Here is a 15,923-nt window from a genome sequence, read left to right on the forward strand (position 1 = left end):
CTTCTCAACGAGGCCCGGACCAGGGGAGGCATGTTTCTAGGGCCGGACACTGGGGCGGCGGCCTCTCGGCATGTCAACGGTGGGGGCGATCTCGGGTTTGGACCACAGCCGGACAGGGTCCTGGAGACCTCTAAGGCTCCAGGATCGGGCGAGCAGCCATCCTCGACAGTGGGAGGCTTGCCTACTCCGCCGGCAACCTCCATCCAAGCAAAGCTGCCTGGCGGTCTATCGACAGCGTTAAAGAGCACGTTTATCGTTGATGAACATCGGACCCTCATGGGTGCGGTGATTGAAAAGATTCAGTCCGCCGAGAGCGGGCTGAATGAGTCCTGCCTTGGCCTTATAAGGGCCTTTGAGGTATGTTTTCTAAGAAACCTTTGAGGAAATTGTCATAGTATGAGTAGTAGGCCCTGATACACTATCCGGCGAAAGAGAGAAAGAGCCGGACAGGGGATCAAACCCTCTGCTTTTGTAGGAGCCTTTGTGAATGACGTATAACCCTTTATGTGAAAACAGGCGTCTGCAGAGAAGATGGACGCTCATAGTGCGGAAGTGTCCGGACTGAAGCAGAGCCTGGAGCGGGCCGAAGAAGAACTTGGTCGTGTAAAGAAGCAATTGGAGGACAAGCAAGGTATGTTGAAACATTGTCTTGAATTCGACATGAATGAGTAATTGTGCCTAGTGAAAAGTATTTGTATTGTATGCTCTAGGAGCGAGTGCCGAGTATGAGGCACTGAAGAAGGCGGTGGCTGATGCCAACGAGAAGGCTGCCGCCGAACAGGCGCTTCGTGAGAAGCACAAGGCCAGGGTCATCGCAGCTGAGCGAGAGCTCCAAGAAGCTGTGACAAAAAGCGAGGGCTTGGAGCAGAGTTTAGTAGGAAAAGAATCCGAACTCGCCCAAGTGCTCCAAGCGGCGGAAGATGCTCGGGAAGAGGCCCGAGGTGCTCTGCAGGACATCCAGGAGGCCCGGAAGGTTGCGGCTGGTAAGGCCTGTTGTATTCATGGTCATTTGTGCATGATAATAGGGAGAACTCTAAGCGACGAGCTGAATTCTTGTTTTTCCAGGGGCATTTGCGGATCTGCCTCGCAGTATATCAGATGCCGCCCAATTCTACCATACTGAGGAGAAGAAGTCTGCGGGGAGGGATTTCTGGTTGCAGTATTTGGCGCCGAACTATCCGGTGCCTTTTATTGATCAACTGAAGCAGCTGGTCGAACTACACCAGGCGGCCGAGCTAGCCATGAAGGACTTGGTTATCCGGCTGTGGCCCGCGGAGCCACTCTCGAGCAGTTACTTCGGACTCGTGAGGCGGATTGTGGGCGCCTGTCCTCGGCTTGATGCTATTAAGCGATCAGTCTGTATAGAGGGTGCACGCATGGCGTTTGCCCGTGCGGAAGTGCATTGGGGGAAGCTCGATGCGGAGAAGCTGATGACTGAGGGCCCGCCAGAGGGTAAGGAGCACTGCAAGCCCGAGCTGTACTATGAAGGTGTACTGAAGGGAGCCCGCCTTGTGGCGGATAATTGTACCAAAGACATTATGTTTCCCTGAGGGCACTCATGTCGTTCTTTGTAATATGGGATAATGGCACTTTTATTATTTATTGCCTGTTTTGTTTGAACATTTTGTTCTTCATGTGCGGCTGTTTAGTGTATGTAAATCCTGAGAGTTGGTCAGTCGTCGGCTTCTGCCCCCACGAAAGAAATACGGGGGTGTTCGGGACATACCTGAACACGCTTTATCCCATGGCTGGGTCCTTTTAAGGAGGTGTTCCTCACCATGAACCAGGCAATCGGACTATAGGGCTTTACCACTCTCACTTAGCCATAGGAATTCGAGTATGATCGGCGCAGCCCCTAGTGTTCGGAAGACCACACTAGGGGCCTATTAGCGCCTGATCGTAAGACCGATCCCTCACACTCTGCATTTATAATGGCGTTATGCGAAATAAATCTTTAAGGATTTTACAACCTCTCGAATAGCTGACCATCTCTCACTGTATCATGACAGTCGGTTTTCGGCTTTCTCTACTGAGGTGCTCGTCCGGCAGAACCCGGACACAATCGCAGTAGTTCTCCCAGCGCTACCTTAGCCGATGGGGCGGAACGTAAGGTACCAAAACATGGGAGCCGGGCAAACCCAACCAATGACCCAAGACATGATTCGGAGCTGATGCATATAGTGCTATAAGTTCGAGGTGCCGAGCGACCGAAAAGGTGGTCAGACTTTTATTGTCGTACTGTGAAGCCCCTGGCATAATCGGGCAGGACACAAGGCGTGGGTGTCGTTTTAGACAAAAAGGCGTCGTTGAGAAACGACAGCCGGTAAGTGTTATTTAAGTTTACGCATTGTAGTAGGACAATATGTTTATGCATATGAGTACGATCTATGATTATGAAAAAGAGGTGTTTTTGGCGGAACCTGTCATGGCCGGACTGGAGGGGGCTGTGAGTGGATCTGAAGTGAATCCTGACTGCCTTCTTTAGGGGGGGTTCACTTACGTGTTCCTGCCCTTGTGTGTCCGAGCCGATTCCCGGTCGCCAATCCTGTTCTGCGTCAAAGTTAGTTTGTAAAAGAAAATACTTGAGGGCAGCTAAACGTCCTCTTGTGGTTGGTCCGAGGGTTCCTGATCGGAACCTGGTTAGACCAGCCGTTATACCATGGAGTAGCGTGGACTCCTCTGTTGGTGTCCGGATAGTTGGCTGTCATATCCAAAAATTTGATAGGCAGACACAACTCGTTACTCCGGTCAGCGGTATGATTTCCGCTCTAAAGGCGGGGTTCGGCCTTGCCCATAGGTGTGGTTGTATCACACGGGGTTGGCCTAATGGTTTACCACGTGGAATCTAGTCAACGTGGTTCGTCCCATTAATCATATGGTAAATTACCATATGAGGGGAAGGTGCCGAAGAGTTATTCTTTGGCGTGGCATTTTTGGTGATCCGAGGACAACCGTTAGAATGGTGGGCCAATAAAACTTTGGCTTTTGCACCTGTCATCTTTTAAGAGATGTTATTTGTGGCTTCATATCCGCGGGGGCTCTATGTGAGATGGAGCCCCCAGACTACTAGGTCTAGAGGTACTGCAATTAAATTGCTGTGGTTGATATTGTCCGGACGGTTGATGTGATCGGGGGAGATAGGCCGTATTTTTATGATCTGGAGGATCTTTTGATTTAGCCGTTGTTGAACTCCTCCTCTCCTTGTTTCCGGCACACGACCGACCGCTTTGTTTTGAGGATCCGACATTCTCTATTGGTGTGCTTGGCCATCCTTTTAGGAGTGCCATGAATTTCACATGGTTGATCGAGTATGCTGCTCGGGCCGAATAGGCTTGAGCTGTTCTTTGTCCGTTGATCGGACTGGGAGTTGCTGGATTTGGCGCCAACTTCCCTGAATTGACGTTTATGGCAATTGTGCCGAGGCTTGAGGATGCCTCTTCGTGTATCCTTCGTATTGTCTTGGACTATTGCGGTGAGTTTACATCGGGGCATGTGCCTTGGGTTCTCCTGGTTAGGTTGGGGTAGCGAATTATGCCGTGCATGCCCTTTGTCGGGGCGGTTGAGTTTACTTTTCTTGGTGGCCAGGACCTTGGTCCATCTGTCCATGAGCCAATCTTGGTTAGCTTTAAGCTCTTGTTGCTTCCTTTTCAGGCTCCTCGCAGTGGCAATAAGCCAGCGCTTGAAGCGTTCCTGCTCCACGGAGTTCTCATGCACGCTGAACTCGTCGTTGCCGAGGCTAATCTTGTCTTCGGAGGGGGGCATGTAGTTGTCCTCCTCCGGATACCCGTCCATCGCCTGCTCATCTGGGCTGTCCTGCCCATCTTCCTGTTTGGCCTGCTCGAAGGCGGGCTGATCGGGGTTGTATTCATCTTTGGCTCTGTTCGGATTGTTTTCGTCTCCGGTGCCGGTATTGCTATGGCGGGGCTTGGAGCAGCGCTGGCGACGGCCATGCTTTGTTTTTCTCCCTGAGGGGTTATCCTCCATTGCCTCATCGCCATTGGTTTCTTTCTGAGTGTCCACCATATATATATATCATATGAGGAGGTGGCTGTCCACCGCCCTTTGAGCGGTCGTTCTTGTTCTTCTCCTACATCGTCGTCCAAACCGTCGATGTCTTCGGAGTCGAAGTCAAGCACGTCGGTCAAATCATCGACCATGGCTATGAAGTGGGTGGTGGGTGGGCAACGAATTCCTTCGTCGCTAGCTTCCCACTCGAGCCGTACATAGTTCGGTCGAGAGCCTCCTGACAAAGAGAGATACTTTAATGAATTCAGTGTGTCGCCAAAGGGCGAGTGCTGGAAGACATCCGCAGCGGTAAACTCCATTACCGGAGCCCAACCGGGCTCGGAGGGCTCGGGAGCGCGCGGACTGAAACCTTCACCCGAATACGAGTCCGGGGGTCCGGAATCACAGGCGTCCCTAGAGGTGAAGCCTGGGTTCAGCTCTACCGCTGATGAGTGTGCGGCTTATGGGGCAGGGTCCATCCACCCGTCCTTGGGCCATGCAGTCTGCTCCGGATTTAGGTCCGGTGCTACTGCGGGGGTGATATCCCGAGCATTATCTGACAATAGGTCTAGGCCGTGCTCATCGTGACTGTCCGGCGCTCCTGGCACAGGACAGATTCTGTCGAAGATCAAGTCTCTGCGGATATCGGCCATGTAGTTCAGGTTTCCAAATCTGACCTGGTGGCCGGGGGCGTAGCTGTCGCTCTGCTCCAGATGGCCAAGCGAATTGGCCCGCAGTGCGAAGCCACCGAACACAAAGATCTATCCGGGAAGAAAAGTCTCGCCCTAGACTGTGTTGTTGACGATTGAAGGTGCCATCAAGCCTTGAAGCGACGACACAGAGGAACTCTCAATGAAAGCACCAATGTCAGTGTCAAAACCGATGGATCTCGGGTAGGGGGTCCCGATCTGTGCGTCTTAGGCTGATGGTAACAGGAAGCAACGGACACGATGTTTACCCAGGTTTGGGCCCTCTCGATGGAGGTAAAACCCTACTTCTTGCTTGATTAATATTGAAGATATGAGTAGTACAAGAGTAGATCTACCACGAGATCGTAGAGGCTAAACCCTAGAAGCTAGCCTATGATGGTATGATTGTAATTGTGATCGGCCTTCTAAGGAGCATCATCTCCGTTTTATATAGACACCGGAGAGGGCTAGGGTTTACATGGAGTCGGTTACAAGGAAGGAAATACAATATCCGGATCTCCAAACTTGTCTTCCACGCAAAGGAGAGTCCCATACGGACACGGGACGGAGTCTTGAGTCGTGTATCTTCACGCACCAATAGTCCGGACGATGTGTATAGTCCGGCTGTTCGGATACCCCCTAATCCAGGACTCCCTCAGGCACCCCAAGAAGGACAAGTTTCACAAGTTGAGACAGACAAATCAATAGCTCTCAATGTAGAGGTAGCGAAAGAGCACCCTTGTAATCGTGAGCACCATGATCAATATCAATGAAGCAGGATGTAGGCTTTTACCTCCACAGTGAGTGGCCGAACCTGGGTAAAAAACCTCGCGTCGCTTGTCCCACTCAACCCCTCTCAAGCTACCACATTGATGTGTAGGCCTCACGACTAAGTCCTCACACTAAGGGCATCTGCCATGACAAATCCACGACAACTTCCTACTGTTCCTCGTTGGGTTCGACACTCTTACTTATCGAAAGAACTACGGTTGACCCCTTATACTTGTGGGTCATCAAAGCATATCAACAATGGTGGCGCGGCTATCACCACCCCCATGCTCTCGTACTCCTCCTACTCCTTGATGTCTATTATGCAACCTTCTTGTTGTAGACTCGTGTTGGGCCTCCAAGCGCAGAGTTTTGTAGGACAGTAGCAAATTCCCCTCAAGTGGATGACCTAAGGTTTATCAATCCGTGGGAGGCGTAGGATGAAGATGGTCTCTCAAACAACCCTGCAACCAAATAACAAAGAGTCTCTTGTGTCCCCAACACACCCAATACAACGGTAAACTGTATAGGTGCACTAGTTCGGCGAAGAGATGGTGATGCAAGTGTAATATGGATGGTAGATATAGGTTTTTATAATCTGAAAATAGAAAAACAGCAAGGTAGCAAGTAACAAAAGTGAGCGAAAATGGTATTGCAATGCTTCGAAACAAGACCTAGGGTTCATACTTTCACTAGTGCAAGTTCTCTCAACACTGATAACATAATTGGATCATATAACAATCCCTCAACGTGCAACAAAGAGTCACTCCAAAGTCACTAATAGCAAAGAACAAACAAGATATTATTGTAGGGTACGGAACCACCTCAAAGTTATTCTTTCTGACTGATCTATTGGGCTATTCCTATAAGTGTCACAAACAGCCTAGAATTCGTACTAAAATAACACCTTAAGACACACATCAACCAAAACCCTAGTATCACCTAGATACTCCAATGTCTCCACAAGTATCCGCGGATTTGATTATACGGTATGCATCACACAATCTCAGATTCATCTATTCAAACCAACACAAAGAACTTCAAAGAGTGCCCCTAAGTTTCTACCGGAGAGTCAAGACGAAAATGTGTGCCAACCCCTATGCATAAGTTCACAAGGTCACAGAACCCGCAAGTTGATCACCAAAACATACATCAAGTGGATCACGTGAATGTCCCATTGTCACCATAGATAAGCACATGCAAGACATACATCAAGTGTTCTCAAATCCTTAAAGACACAATCTGATAAGATAACTTCAAAGGGAAAACTCAATCCATTACAAGAAGGTAGAGGGGGAGAAACATCATATGATCCAACTATAATAGCAAAGTTGGCGGTACATCAAGATCGTGCCAAATCAAGAATATGAGAGAGAGAGAGAGAGAGAGATCAAACACATAGCTACTGGTACATACCCTTAGCCCCGAGGGTGAACTACTCCCTCCTCGTCATGGAGAGCGCCGGGATGATGAAGATGGCCACCGGTGATGGATCCCCCCTCCGGCAGGGTGCCGAAACATGGTACCGATTGGTCTTTGGTGGCTACAAAGGCTTGCGGCGGCGGAACTCCCGATCTTGGTTCTGTTCTGGAAGTTTGGGGATATATAAGAGGTGTTGGCATCGGGAACAAGTCAGGGGGGTCCACGAGGCAGCCATGAGGTAGGGGCCGTGCCCAGGGTGGTAGGGCGCGCCTTCCACCCTCGTGGTGGCCTCGGGACTCTTCTGGTCCATCTTCGATGCTCCTTGGGCTTCTTCTGGTCCAAAAATAATCTCCGTAAATTTGCAGGTCAATTGGACTCCGTTTGATATTCCTTTTCTGCGATACTCAAAAACAAGAAAAAAACAAAAACTGGCACTGGGCTCTAGGTTAATAGGTTAGTCCTAAAAATCATATTAAATAGCATATAAAACATCCAAGATGGATAATATAACAACATGGAACAATAAAAAATTATAAATACGTTGGAGACGTATCACTCCTCTCTTTGGTGGCGGTGACCCCTTGGCGATTAATTATCGGGCTTCTTCGGGCAGCCCATGACGTATATAAGGAAGATCCCACAAGACTTGACACACAAGATGAGGACTCTTCTAAATCATAGGTCTTTGGTACATTATACAAATCGAGGCTAGGCTAGTCGATAGAACATATTCGATAGATGAGATTCTTTCAGACATATGATCTCGAGGCAGATCAATTTGTACTATGTACCCCATCCACAATCAATACAATACAAGCAAGAAGTAGGGTTTCACCTCTTCGAGAGGGCCCAAACCTGGGGAAATACCGTGACCCTTATTTTGTCTTGTCACCATCTAACAAAGATCACCAGCTCGGGACCCTCTACCCGAGATCTGCCAAATTTAGCTCTGTCAGGCGGCACACCATCGAGCCCCCTCGGCCTCCGCTCCTTTCCTTCCTCCTTCCCATCATCGCTTTGTCATTCGTTTCCCTCCTCTGCCCGCCCCGACTCCCATCTGCCGCCTAGACCCTCATCTTCGATGATGCCGCACCTTCCTAGCCGCACAACCTCCTTTCCTGTCACCCCTTTTCGGCTGCCTGCCCAGACCTCCCAGCCATCCCCTCCCGCCGAATTTAGCCTACCTATCTTCTCTCCCCCTTCGGTTCCTTCCAAGAGTGCCTTGCTCATGTTCCTCCCCTACTCCAAATCCTCACTTTCCCTTGCTCCCGTTCCTCCCCTCCTCTCCTTCCCTTGCTAATCATGGATCTGATTATTTGCAGGTTTATCTCCACGAGGAGGTGTTGAACGTTGGTGAATGAACATACGTACTGTATTATTAGATTGTGTGAATTTGATGCAGTGTGGGAATGCCGGTGAATTTGATGTACCATAAGGAGTTCAGGACGTTGATGCACCGTGAGCAGGAGGTGGTGAACAGATGAATGCTTGTGTGACATGGTGGTGAACATTGTATTATTATATTGAATCATCCATGTATAGATTGATTGACCCATGGCTATTTTTGTGAATTGAGATTGCTGCTTTGAGGCACGTAAAACAAAGTACCGTCTTCAATGTTACTTTCTCTGTCCCATAATATAAGAGCATTTTTTACATTCGCGGTGTAAAAAATACGCTCCTCTAGTGTAAAAATGCTCTTATATTATAAGACAGAGTGTAAAAAAAGCTCTTATATTACGGAACGGAGTTACACCATGCTAGTGTAAAAATTACTCTTATATTATGGGATGGAGGGAGCGCTACGCAGTTCAATAATTTGTCATAAACAACATTTGATAGAAACCTTACTGTGATTCCATAAGCCAACTAAATGAACAACCAGAGAATTGAATTTGTATCCATGGCCATTACGAAGGTCTCCTTGTCGAATTGTTATTCCACCCAATTCAATACGAAGCCCTTCAACACAAACATCCAAAGACAACATTAATGGAATTGCGGTTCCAACTAAAAAAATGATTTCTTTAATAAAAATATATCCAGGAAACCCCATGAAGAAAACGCAAAGGCAGAGTCTCCGCAAGTCCTCCCACCCCCCACCCCACATCTATCCCCGCCCCGCCCGTCCCGGATCCACACCGCCGCCGCGATGCCGTCGTTCAAGGCCCCGGCGCCGGGCTTCTCCGTCCGCTTCAGCCCGTTCCACGAGCATCGCCTCCTTGCGGCCACCTCGCAGCACTTCGGTCTCATCGGCAACGGCCACCTCCTGGTTCTCGACCTCTCCGCTGCCGGGCCCGGCGGGCCCGGCCTCACCCCGCTCTTCTCCTTCCCCACCTCCGACGCGCTCTTCGACTGCGCGTGGTCCGAGTCCCACGACTCCCTCTGCGCCGCCGCGTCGGGGGACGGCTCCGTGCGGCTCTTCGACGTCACGCTGCCGCCCGCGCAGAACCCCGTCCGCCTCCTCCGGGAGCACGCGCGGGAGGTCCACGGGATCGACTGGAACCCCGTCCGCCGCGACGCCTTCCTCTCCGCCTCCTGGGACGACACCCTCAAGCTCTGGTCCCCCGACCGCCCCGCCTCCGTCCGCACCTTCCGCGGCCACGAGTACTGCGTCTACGCCGCCGCGTGGTCGGCCCGGCACCCGGACGTCTTCGCGTCGGCGTCCGGCGACCACACGGCCCGCGTCTGGGACGTGCGGGAGCCGGGGCCTACCCTCGTCATCCCGGCTCACGACCACGAGGTGCTCTCCCTCGACTGGGACAAGTACGACCCGTCCATCCTGGCCACCGGCTCCGTCGACAAGTCGATCCGCATCTGGGACGTCCGCTCGCCGCAGGCGCCCCTCGCCCAGCTCGCGGGGCACGGGTACGCCGTCAAGCGCGTCAAGTTCTCGCCGCACCGGCAGGGCATGCTCATGTCCTGCTCCTACGACATGACGGTCTGCATGTGGGATTACCGGAAAGAGGACGCCCTGCTGCAAAGGTACGGCCACCACACCGAGTTCGTAGCCGGGATCGACATGAGCGTGCTCACCGACGGGCTGCTCGCCAGCACCGGCTGGGATGAGATGATCTACGTTTGGCCATTTGGGAGTGATCCCAGAGCAATGTAACACAAACATATTTTGATAATCTGTATCATGTCTGTTGAGTCGATCTTACATTGGCTGTGATACATATGGAATGGAATGGAATGGAAGTAAACACCTGGTGAGTTGAAATTGGAATAATGATATTGTTGTTTGCTTCACAAACTGGTTAAGTTTATGTGTTGACTGTTGAGTTGGACTGCCCCATACATTGCAACCTGCTATTGCTAGTATGTTGAGATTTTTTATGTTGCCAGAGGAAGCACAAGGTTTTCTTTTGGCTTCTGATCAACAAAAGACTGAATACTGGAGAGCTTCTTCTGAGGAAACCAGAGACCATCTTTTCTTCTAATGTCATTCTGCATCAATTTGCTGGAGATATTTATGTCCTGGTTGGAATCCTTCTCAGGGCTCGGTTCAGAGCAGCATTGAGCATTTCAAAGATCTGATAGGTGTGCCTGATTATTCATTTTGACTTGCTGGGCCATCTGGACTACATGAAATGATTTCATCTTCCAGAACAGTCAGCCAAGCCTCTACAGACGCAGAAGGAAATTTAAAGAGGAAATCAAGCTGCTGGTTCACAGAGCTAATTGGAAAGCATACTTTCAGCTTCCAATTGGGTCTTTGCTTTCCATTAACTCAGTGGATTCACTCCTAGATTAGGTTATGTTTGGTATATACATAGAGTAGGCTCTCATTTCTTTTACCTGTAATTTATATGGGGCGTGCTACGAGTCGGTGTTGTTGCGGCATGAAATTTTGCAAGATGGTTGTTGTTGCGGAAGAAAATTTTGCAACATAGATGATGTTGCAGAAAAAAATTGGAGAATTTTTTTGTCCTCACTTTTTTTGCAACATGGTGTTGTTGCGGAAGAAAATTTTGCAACACAAATGATGTTGTAGAAATATTTGCATATGTTTTTTCGTCTTCATTTTTTACAACATGGGTGTTGCAGAAAGAATTTTTGCAACATAGATGATGTTGCAGAAAAAAAAATAGGCACACAAAGACACGTGTCGCACGGAGGAGGTGGCGGACGGTCGTGTGTGATCTGCCAGTTGAAATGAAGTGTTTCCCAATTTATATGCCAAAGAAGTCAATATCTGCCGGTTGAAATGAAGTGTTTCTCAATTTATATACCAAAGACGTCGATATAAATACATGCAGTGGGAGTATACCACTGTTTTTCCGTCATTTTTTTTACTATGTTAGGAAAAAGGCATAGATCTGGATAGTGCCACCGGAGAAGAGAACTACGAGAAAAGCAACAACCATGTCGCCCACACATATACCCCCCCCTTTTTTTTTGAGCAGATATACCCCTTGTTGTTGAACCCACTCAGTAGGGGGGGGGGGGGGGTGTCTGAATCCGCGAGCGCGGTGTTGCAAACTTTGTAAGCTTCCGGGCGACACTAGGGATCCTCAAAATCCCAAGAGTAGCAAGCAATACGAAGAACTCTGGCATGGCGAAATCACAGATCTAGTGTTTCTTTTTTACTTTTTGCTATGAATCACACCCTTGTTCCACGCACAAGCCCTATAAATGGTATGATGTTCCTATCAACTCAATGATATGCAAACATAACATGCAAATTGAAACACATTATCCTCTTCTATCCTTATTAAATTGTGTGTGTGTGTGTGTGTGTGTTGTGCGCGCACGTGTGTTTACAATCACGTTGGTTTCATTTGCTAAAACATATCCATACAACCACAAATACTATTAGCCCCCATAATTGTATGTCATTATTACTGAAATCCGCCTAACTATAGCAAACGAAGGATTAGGAATAAAATGACACATCCCATATTTAACATCAATACAACTTCCTCCTCTAAGCTTCTATTCTCCTCCCCAATAGTTATCAAACACGTTAGAAGTGTACCACCAACAATAGGGCCGACCTTCGACCCTCTGTGCATATACAAATGAGCCGGCGCCTCTCAACCTCTCCTCTCTCGCGATAAGGCCCCGACCCAGACCTGGTCTCCCCACCCTCCATTTGTTGCTCCATCGGCGGGTTGGTGGTGGGAACCCCGATTTTGCGTGAGGTTAGAGTATGGTGTCATGGTGGCGCCGCTCAGATGGTAGTGGTTGTGTTGCATAGTCGAGGACATTGATGAGCTGGTGGGTTAGTGTCATTGTCGACAACATGCTCCATCATTTGCGTAGTCAAGGACACTGATGAGCTGGTGGTGTTGCACCGCTCAGATGGCTTGTTGCCGATGACATCGTCCTGTGTGTAGACTATTCCCACCCGAGGGTGATCGCAAATCAGGTCAATGGTTCCCGTCGACGCATATCAGGGCATGTCCCCTGCCAATTTGGATCCCCTCCTCCCCATCCCAACACACGCGACGAGTGGCTATTACGACAACAATGAGGGGTATGGTAGGCAACAAGTTGTTGCTCTTCTCACCTTTGTTCTCTTTGGTGGTGCGACAGACAGGCAAACAAACAACGACGAAGTAAGTTCAAAAGGATTTTCTCAGATTTAGATGCATTTCTACGTTTTCATAGGATATTTTTTGAATGTTTCCATTGTATTCCTTTTCCATAATTAATATAACCCAAATACTCCCTCTATAAACTTTTATAAGACAAAGCCAATCTTGATCGACATGGTATTGGATAATATGCCAGGCAGTCGATGAATGCACCAATGAGGCGCAGAGACATAATCCATAAGCCATCACAATCAGTTTCGCTATGAATGTAGAAACACATTTCACTAGTGCTATGCTATCAAATTTATAAGAACTGTTCATTGAACGTCACAAGTTACAACTGCAAAAGAATCAAACAACCACACACAAATACACGACCCAATGGGAACACAAGCTTTACTCCGCGCCTCAACTGAAACCAAAAGGCAAACAACTGAAACACTACAAGCTTACACACGTGTAGCAGAGTTGAATCTTGGTATAAGATGGCCATACAATCAGAGTGTTTCACCCTGCTCCCGTGCCACGGAAGTTGAAAGGATGGCAAGGCTGTTGTTTAAGAACGTGAGCGCGGATTCACAGTCTGAAATGATTTTTGTGACGGATGAGGGCTCGCTTGAATTTGAAAGTGACCCAGCTGCCATTGCTGTATATGAATCTCGCAGGCTCCTCAGATTTCCAAGGAACTGCACATCACAAACAAACACTCAAGTCAAAGCATGTTTTGTATGAGTATGGTTGATGCTGTGAGCACTTAGCCAGAGCATGCTAACTACTTGAAAGGACATGAATTACCACAAGAGCTGTTAAAGTTTGAAAGATGAGGTGGTATTATTGTAAATAGATGACACAGTGTAATTCTACATAAAGCTATACCATGTTATCTTATACTACTATTTTGGAGATACATTTCATAGAACAGACTACAAGGACCACTTACTAAACAGAAACTTCCAGGCTTAGATATATGAAGCTAGCCAGATTTGTTTTAGAATTTATAGCAGGGTGTTTAATTCCTGCTGACTAGAGTTCACAAGATAATACTGCCGGCCATCAGCATTTCAAAAATAACACCAATAAGGTTTATACGAGGCTATTTTTGAGTTTTTGACAGGGAAAAACAAACATCTGTCCTGTGCATTAAGTCATATTGCAGGACAATAAATAACCTATGATAATAAATAGTCACTGAAACTTGAAAGAAATATCATAAAACTATGACAGTATTTGACATACTGAGTACCTACTGACAAATGAACTTCTACTATTTTCATCCCATCAAAAGTTCAAATAACCAGATCATGACATATAGGTCAGACCGTCAGAGATAGACAAGAAATTCAAATGAGCAACAAAGTGACCAATAAACGAATAAAAATATATTTAGATAGTACCTTTAGAAGTGTGTTATAAGCCTCTAACAAGCGGTTAGCAGCTGGACCAAACCCATGCAACTGTGGCACCTCCATCATGTGGGTCCAAGGATGAATTTCCTACAATGACAAATAACTTCTATCATCTAACAACTCAAAACACATGGAAAATGATAATCAGAAGTACAAATGATATTCATGTCAAGGTTGCTTGCCTGGAATATAAAGAGGAGATACAGGGAGAAAATTACATAACAATGCATAAGATATTCACCTTAGTGTATATCATATTGAAGGATTTTACTGTTTCGAGAAAAGATTGCAAATGTTCCCTCAACTTCAACTCTGTCTCGGCATAGTCTTCATTCGGATTATAGTCATACTGGGCAGCAGAGAGCACTGTTAGTGCAAATAGCATACTGCAAACTAACTAACATGATATGCATGGGAATTTCAGATAAAAGTGTATAAATTGATTTTAAATATATGATCACAACTGTACAAATACGGAAGTAGGATCCAGTTTATATACCTTTGAGGCTAGCTCCTGCACCATCTGTTGCAGATTTGACATCTTTTTGGTATACTCAGAGAGCTTCAACTCTAGTTCTGCTATATCAGGCCTGCAAAACGATAATTTAACTCAGTGAAATAGTGTTGGTTCTTGAAATTGCTAGTCAACTGGGGGTCACAAGACGGCAACATAGATTCATACCATTTAAGGAAATATGGGTGCTATAAATCTGCGCTTTCTAAATAATACAATTGACAAGAATATCATGGGTGCACTTACAGGGGATAAATCGATTGTATTTGAACATCTGCAGGAAAAAGCTTGCACTCCTCCGAAAAAATTTGCGCCTGTTTCTCAGCAATGGAATCTACAAGTTGTACATCCTTTGCCAACTGCTCATCAACACTACCAGGGAGCAATTTGTCAGATAATTTATGTATCAGATGCCCTAATACTGAGGTTAAAACAGCATCTAATACTTTCGGTATATTGAAGTGCATTTTGCATCAAATATTCCTTTCTGTTTACAGTGCTGGAAAATGTTTAACTGAAATAGCTACCGGTAATCAGTGACTAATGCTTTTGTATAATCAGCATAGCAAAAGTATACCACATACAGTAAAGTGTAAACTAACCTCCACTCTGGATTGTCGGCATAGCAGCTAGCTTCCACCAAGTCAACAATTAGACGGAGGAACTCCACCCGCTCGTCGTAGCTGCCTCTGCCCTGCAACACCACAAAAGATGACACTCGCTGAATCTGAGTTTGCAATTCTGACCACACACCAGAGATCTGCGTGTAACAAAAGCTAATACTCAACAAATGTAAGCCTCATAGAACAAAGAGCTGCATTCCTCTCACCTGAATCGCCTCAGTGTCGACCGAAGGCGTGATACCGAGGAAATTCGCGATCTCCGCCAAGTCTGCAGAACGCCAACCATCAGCAGCAGGCACAAGCAAGCATCCCCAATTCAGCGCGGCGAAACGAGTGGGCCAGAAACCTTACGCTGGATCCTGCTGTTCTCCTCGTCGCGGTCGAGGCTGTCCACCTGCCAGTTCTGCTGGGTGAACGGCGATCTGTCGCCCAGCAGCCTCCGGACCACAGCAGCAGCAGCAGGTCAGCAAACGAAACCCTCAATTGGGAAACCCTACGAACCCCAGAACCCGTCCCGGAACACACGGCGGAGGGCGGGCGGGGCGGAAATGCGGGGGGCGGGCGGCCGCGCACGTACCGGAAGAAGAGCCACTCGAGGAGGCGGTAGCGCTCGACGCCGGCGAAGAGGAGGGACTGCGCGGGCGCGCTGGCGCGCGGGTAGGCCAGCACCGCCAGCTTCCGCTGGATCTCCTCCATCTGCTTCGACGCCATGGGGGAGGGGAATCAGTCCCCCGCTCGCGGCGGCCGGCCGGCTTGGTGGTGGTTGGGCTGTGGGGATCGAGCCGACGGGGGACGGCCCAGCGAGCGAGATGGATGACGTTACGCCCGGGGCATTTCTTTTCCTCTTTCTATTCTACTCTAGATACTCTAGATCGAATTATTTTCGTTTCAAATTTCGAAGGATCGGTTCTCTCTCTCTCTCCTCGGGGTGGGGCCCGCATGTCGGGTTCTAG

The 15,923-nt window shown here is 48.2% G+C and overlaps 2 protein-coding genes across 2 annotated transcripts; one reads left to right on the plus strand and one right to left on the minus strand.

The window, feature by feature from the left end:
* Nucleotides 1-8,970: 8,970 nt before the first annotated feature.
* On the plus strand, nt 8,971-10,136 carry LOC123071562 (peroxisome biogenesis protein 7). The gene has a single exon (XM_044495139.1). The coding sequence runs from the start codon at nt 9,037-9,039 to the stop codon at nt 9,997-9,999; it is 963 nt and encodes a 320-aa protein (XP_044351074.1). The 5' UTR covers nt 8,971-9,036; the 3' UTR covers nt 10,000-10,136.
* Nucleotides 10,137-12,712: 2,576 nt separating this feature from the next.
* Nucleotides 12,713-15,829, minus strand: LOC543341 (AUGMIN subunit 7). Its single transcript, XM_044495140.1, has 9 exons — nt 15,548-15,829; nt 15,322-15,407; nt 15,177-15,238; nt 14,950-15,041; nt 14,594-14,719; nt 14,333-14,423; nt 14,075-14,182; nt 13,822-13,920; nt 12,713-13,113 (listed from the first exon to the last, which is right to left on the minus strand). The coding sequence occupies exons 1-9, from the start codon at nt 15,679-15,681 to the stop codon at nt 12,925-12,927; spliced, it is 987 nt and encodes a 328-aa protein (XP_044351075.1). The 5' UTR covers nt 15,682-15,829; the 3' UTR covers nt 12,713-12,924.
* Between the last annotated feature and the right edge of the window lie 94 nt (nt 15,830-15,923).

Source organism: Triticum aestivum, chromosome 3B, assembly GCF_018294505.1.
Source record: "Triticum aestivum cultivar Chinese Spring chromosome 3B, IWGSC CS RefSeq v2.1, whole genome shotgun sequence".
Taxonomy (NCBI): Eukaryota; Viridiplantae; Streptophyta; class Magnoliopsida; order Poales; family Poaceae; genus Triticum; species Triticum aestivum.

Excerpts from the sequence above, each read along its gene's own strand:
- LOC123071562 (XM_044495139.1), top strand. The coding sequence starts at position 9,037 with ATGCCGTCGTTCAAGGCCCCGGCGCCGGGCTTCTCCGTCCGCTTCAGC.
- LOC543341 (XM_044495140.1), bottom strand. The coding sequence starts at position 15,681 with ATGGCGTCGAAGCAGATGGAGGAGATCCAGCGGAAGCTGGCGGTGCTG. Across the intron at positions 15,408-15,547 it reads CTCGAGTGGCTCTTCTTCCG|GCTGCTGGGCGACAGATCGC; the intron begins GTACGTGCGCGG and ends TGTGGTCCGGAG. Across the intron at positions 14,183-14,332 it reads TGCAGGAGCTAGCCTCAAAG|TATGACTATAATCCGAATGA; the intron begins GTATATAAACTG and ends TCTGCTGCCCAG.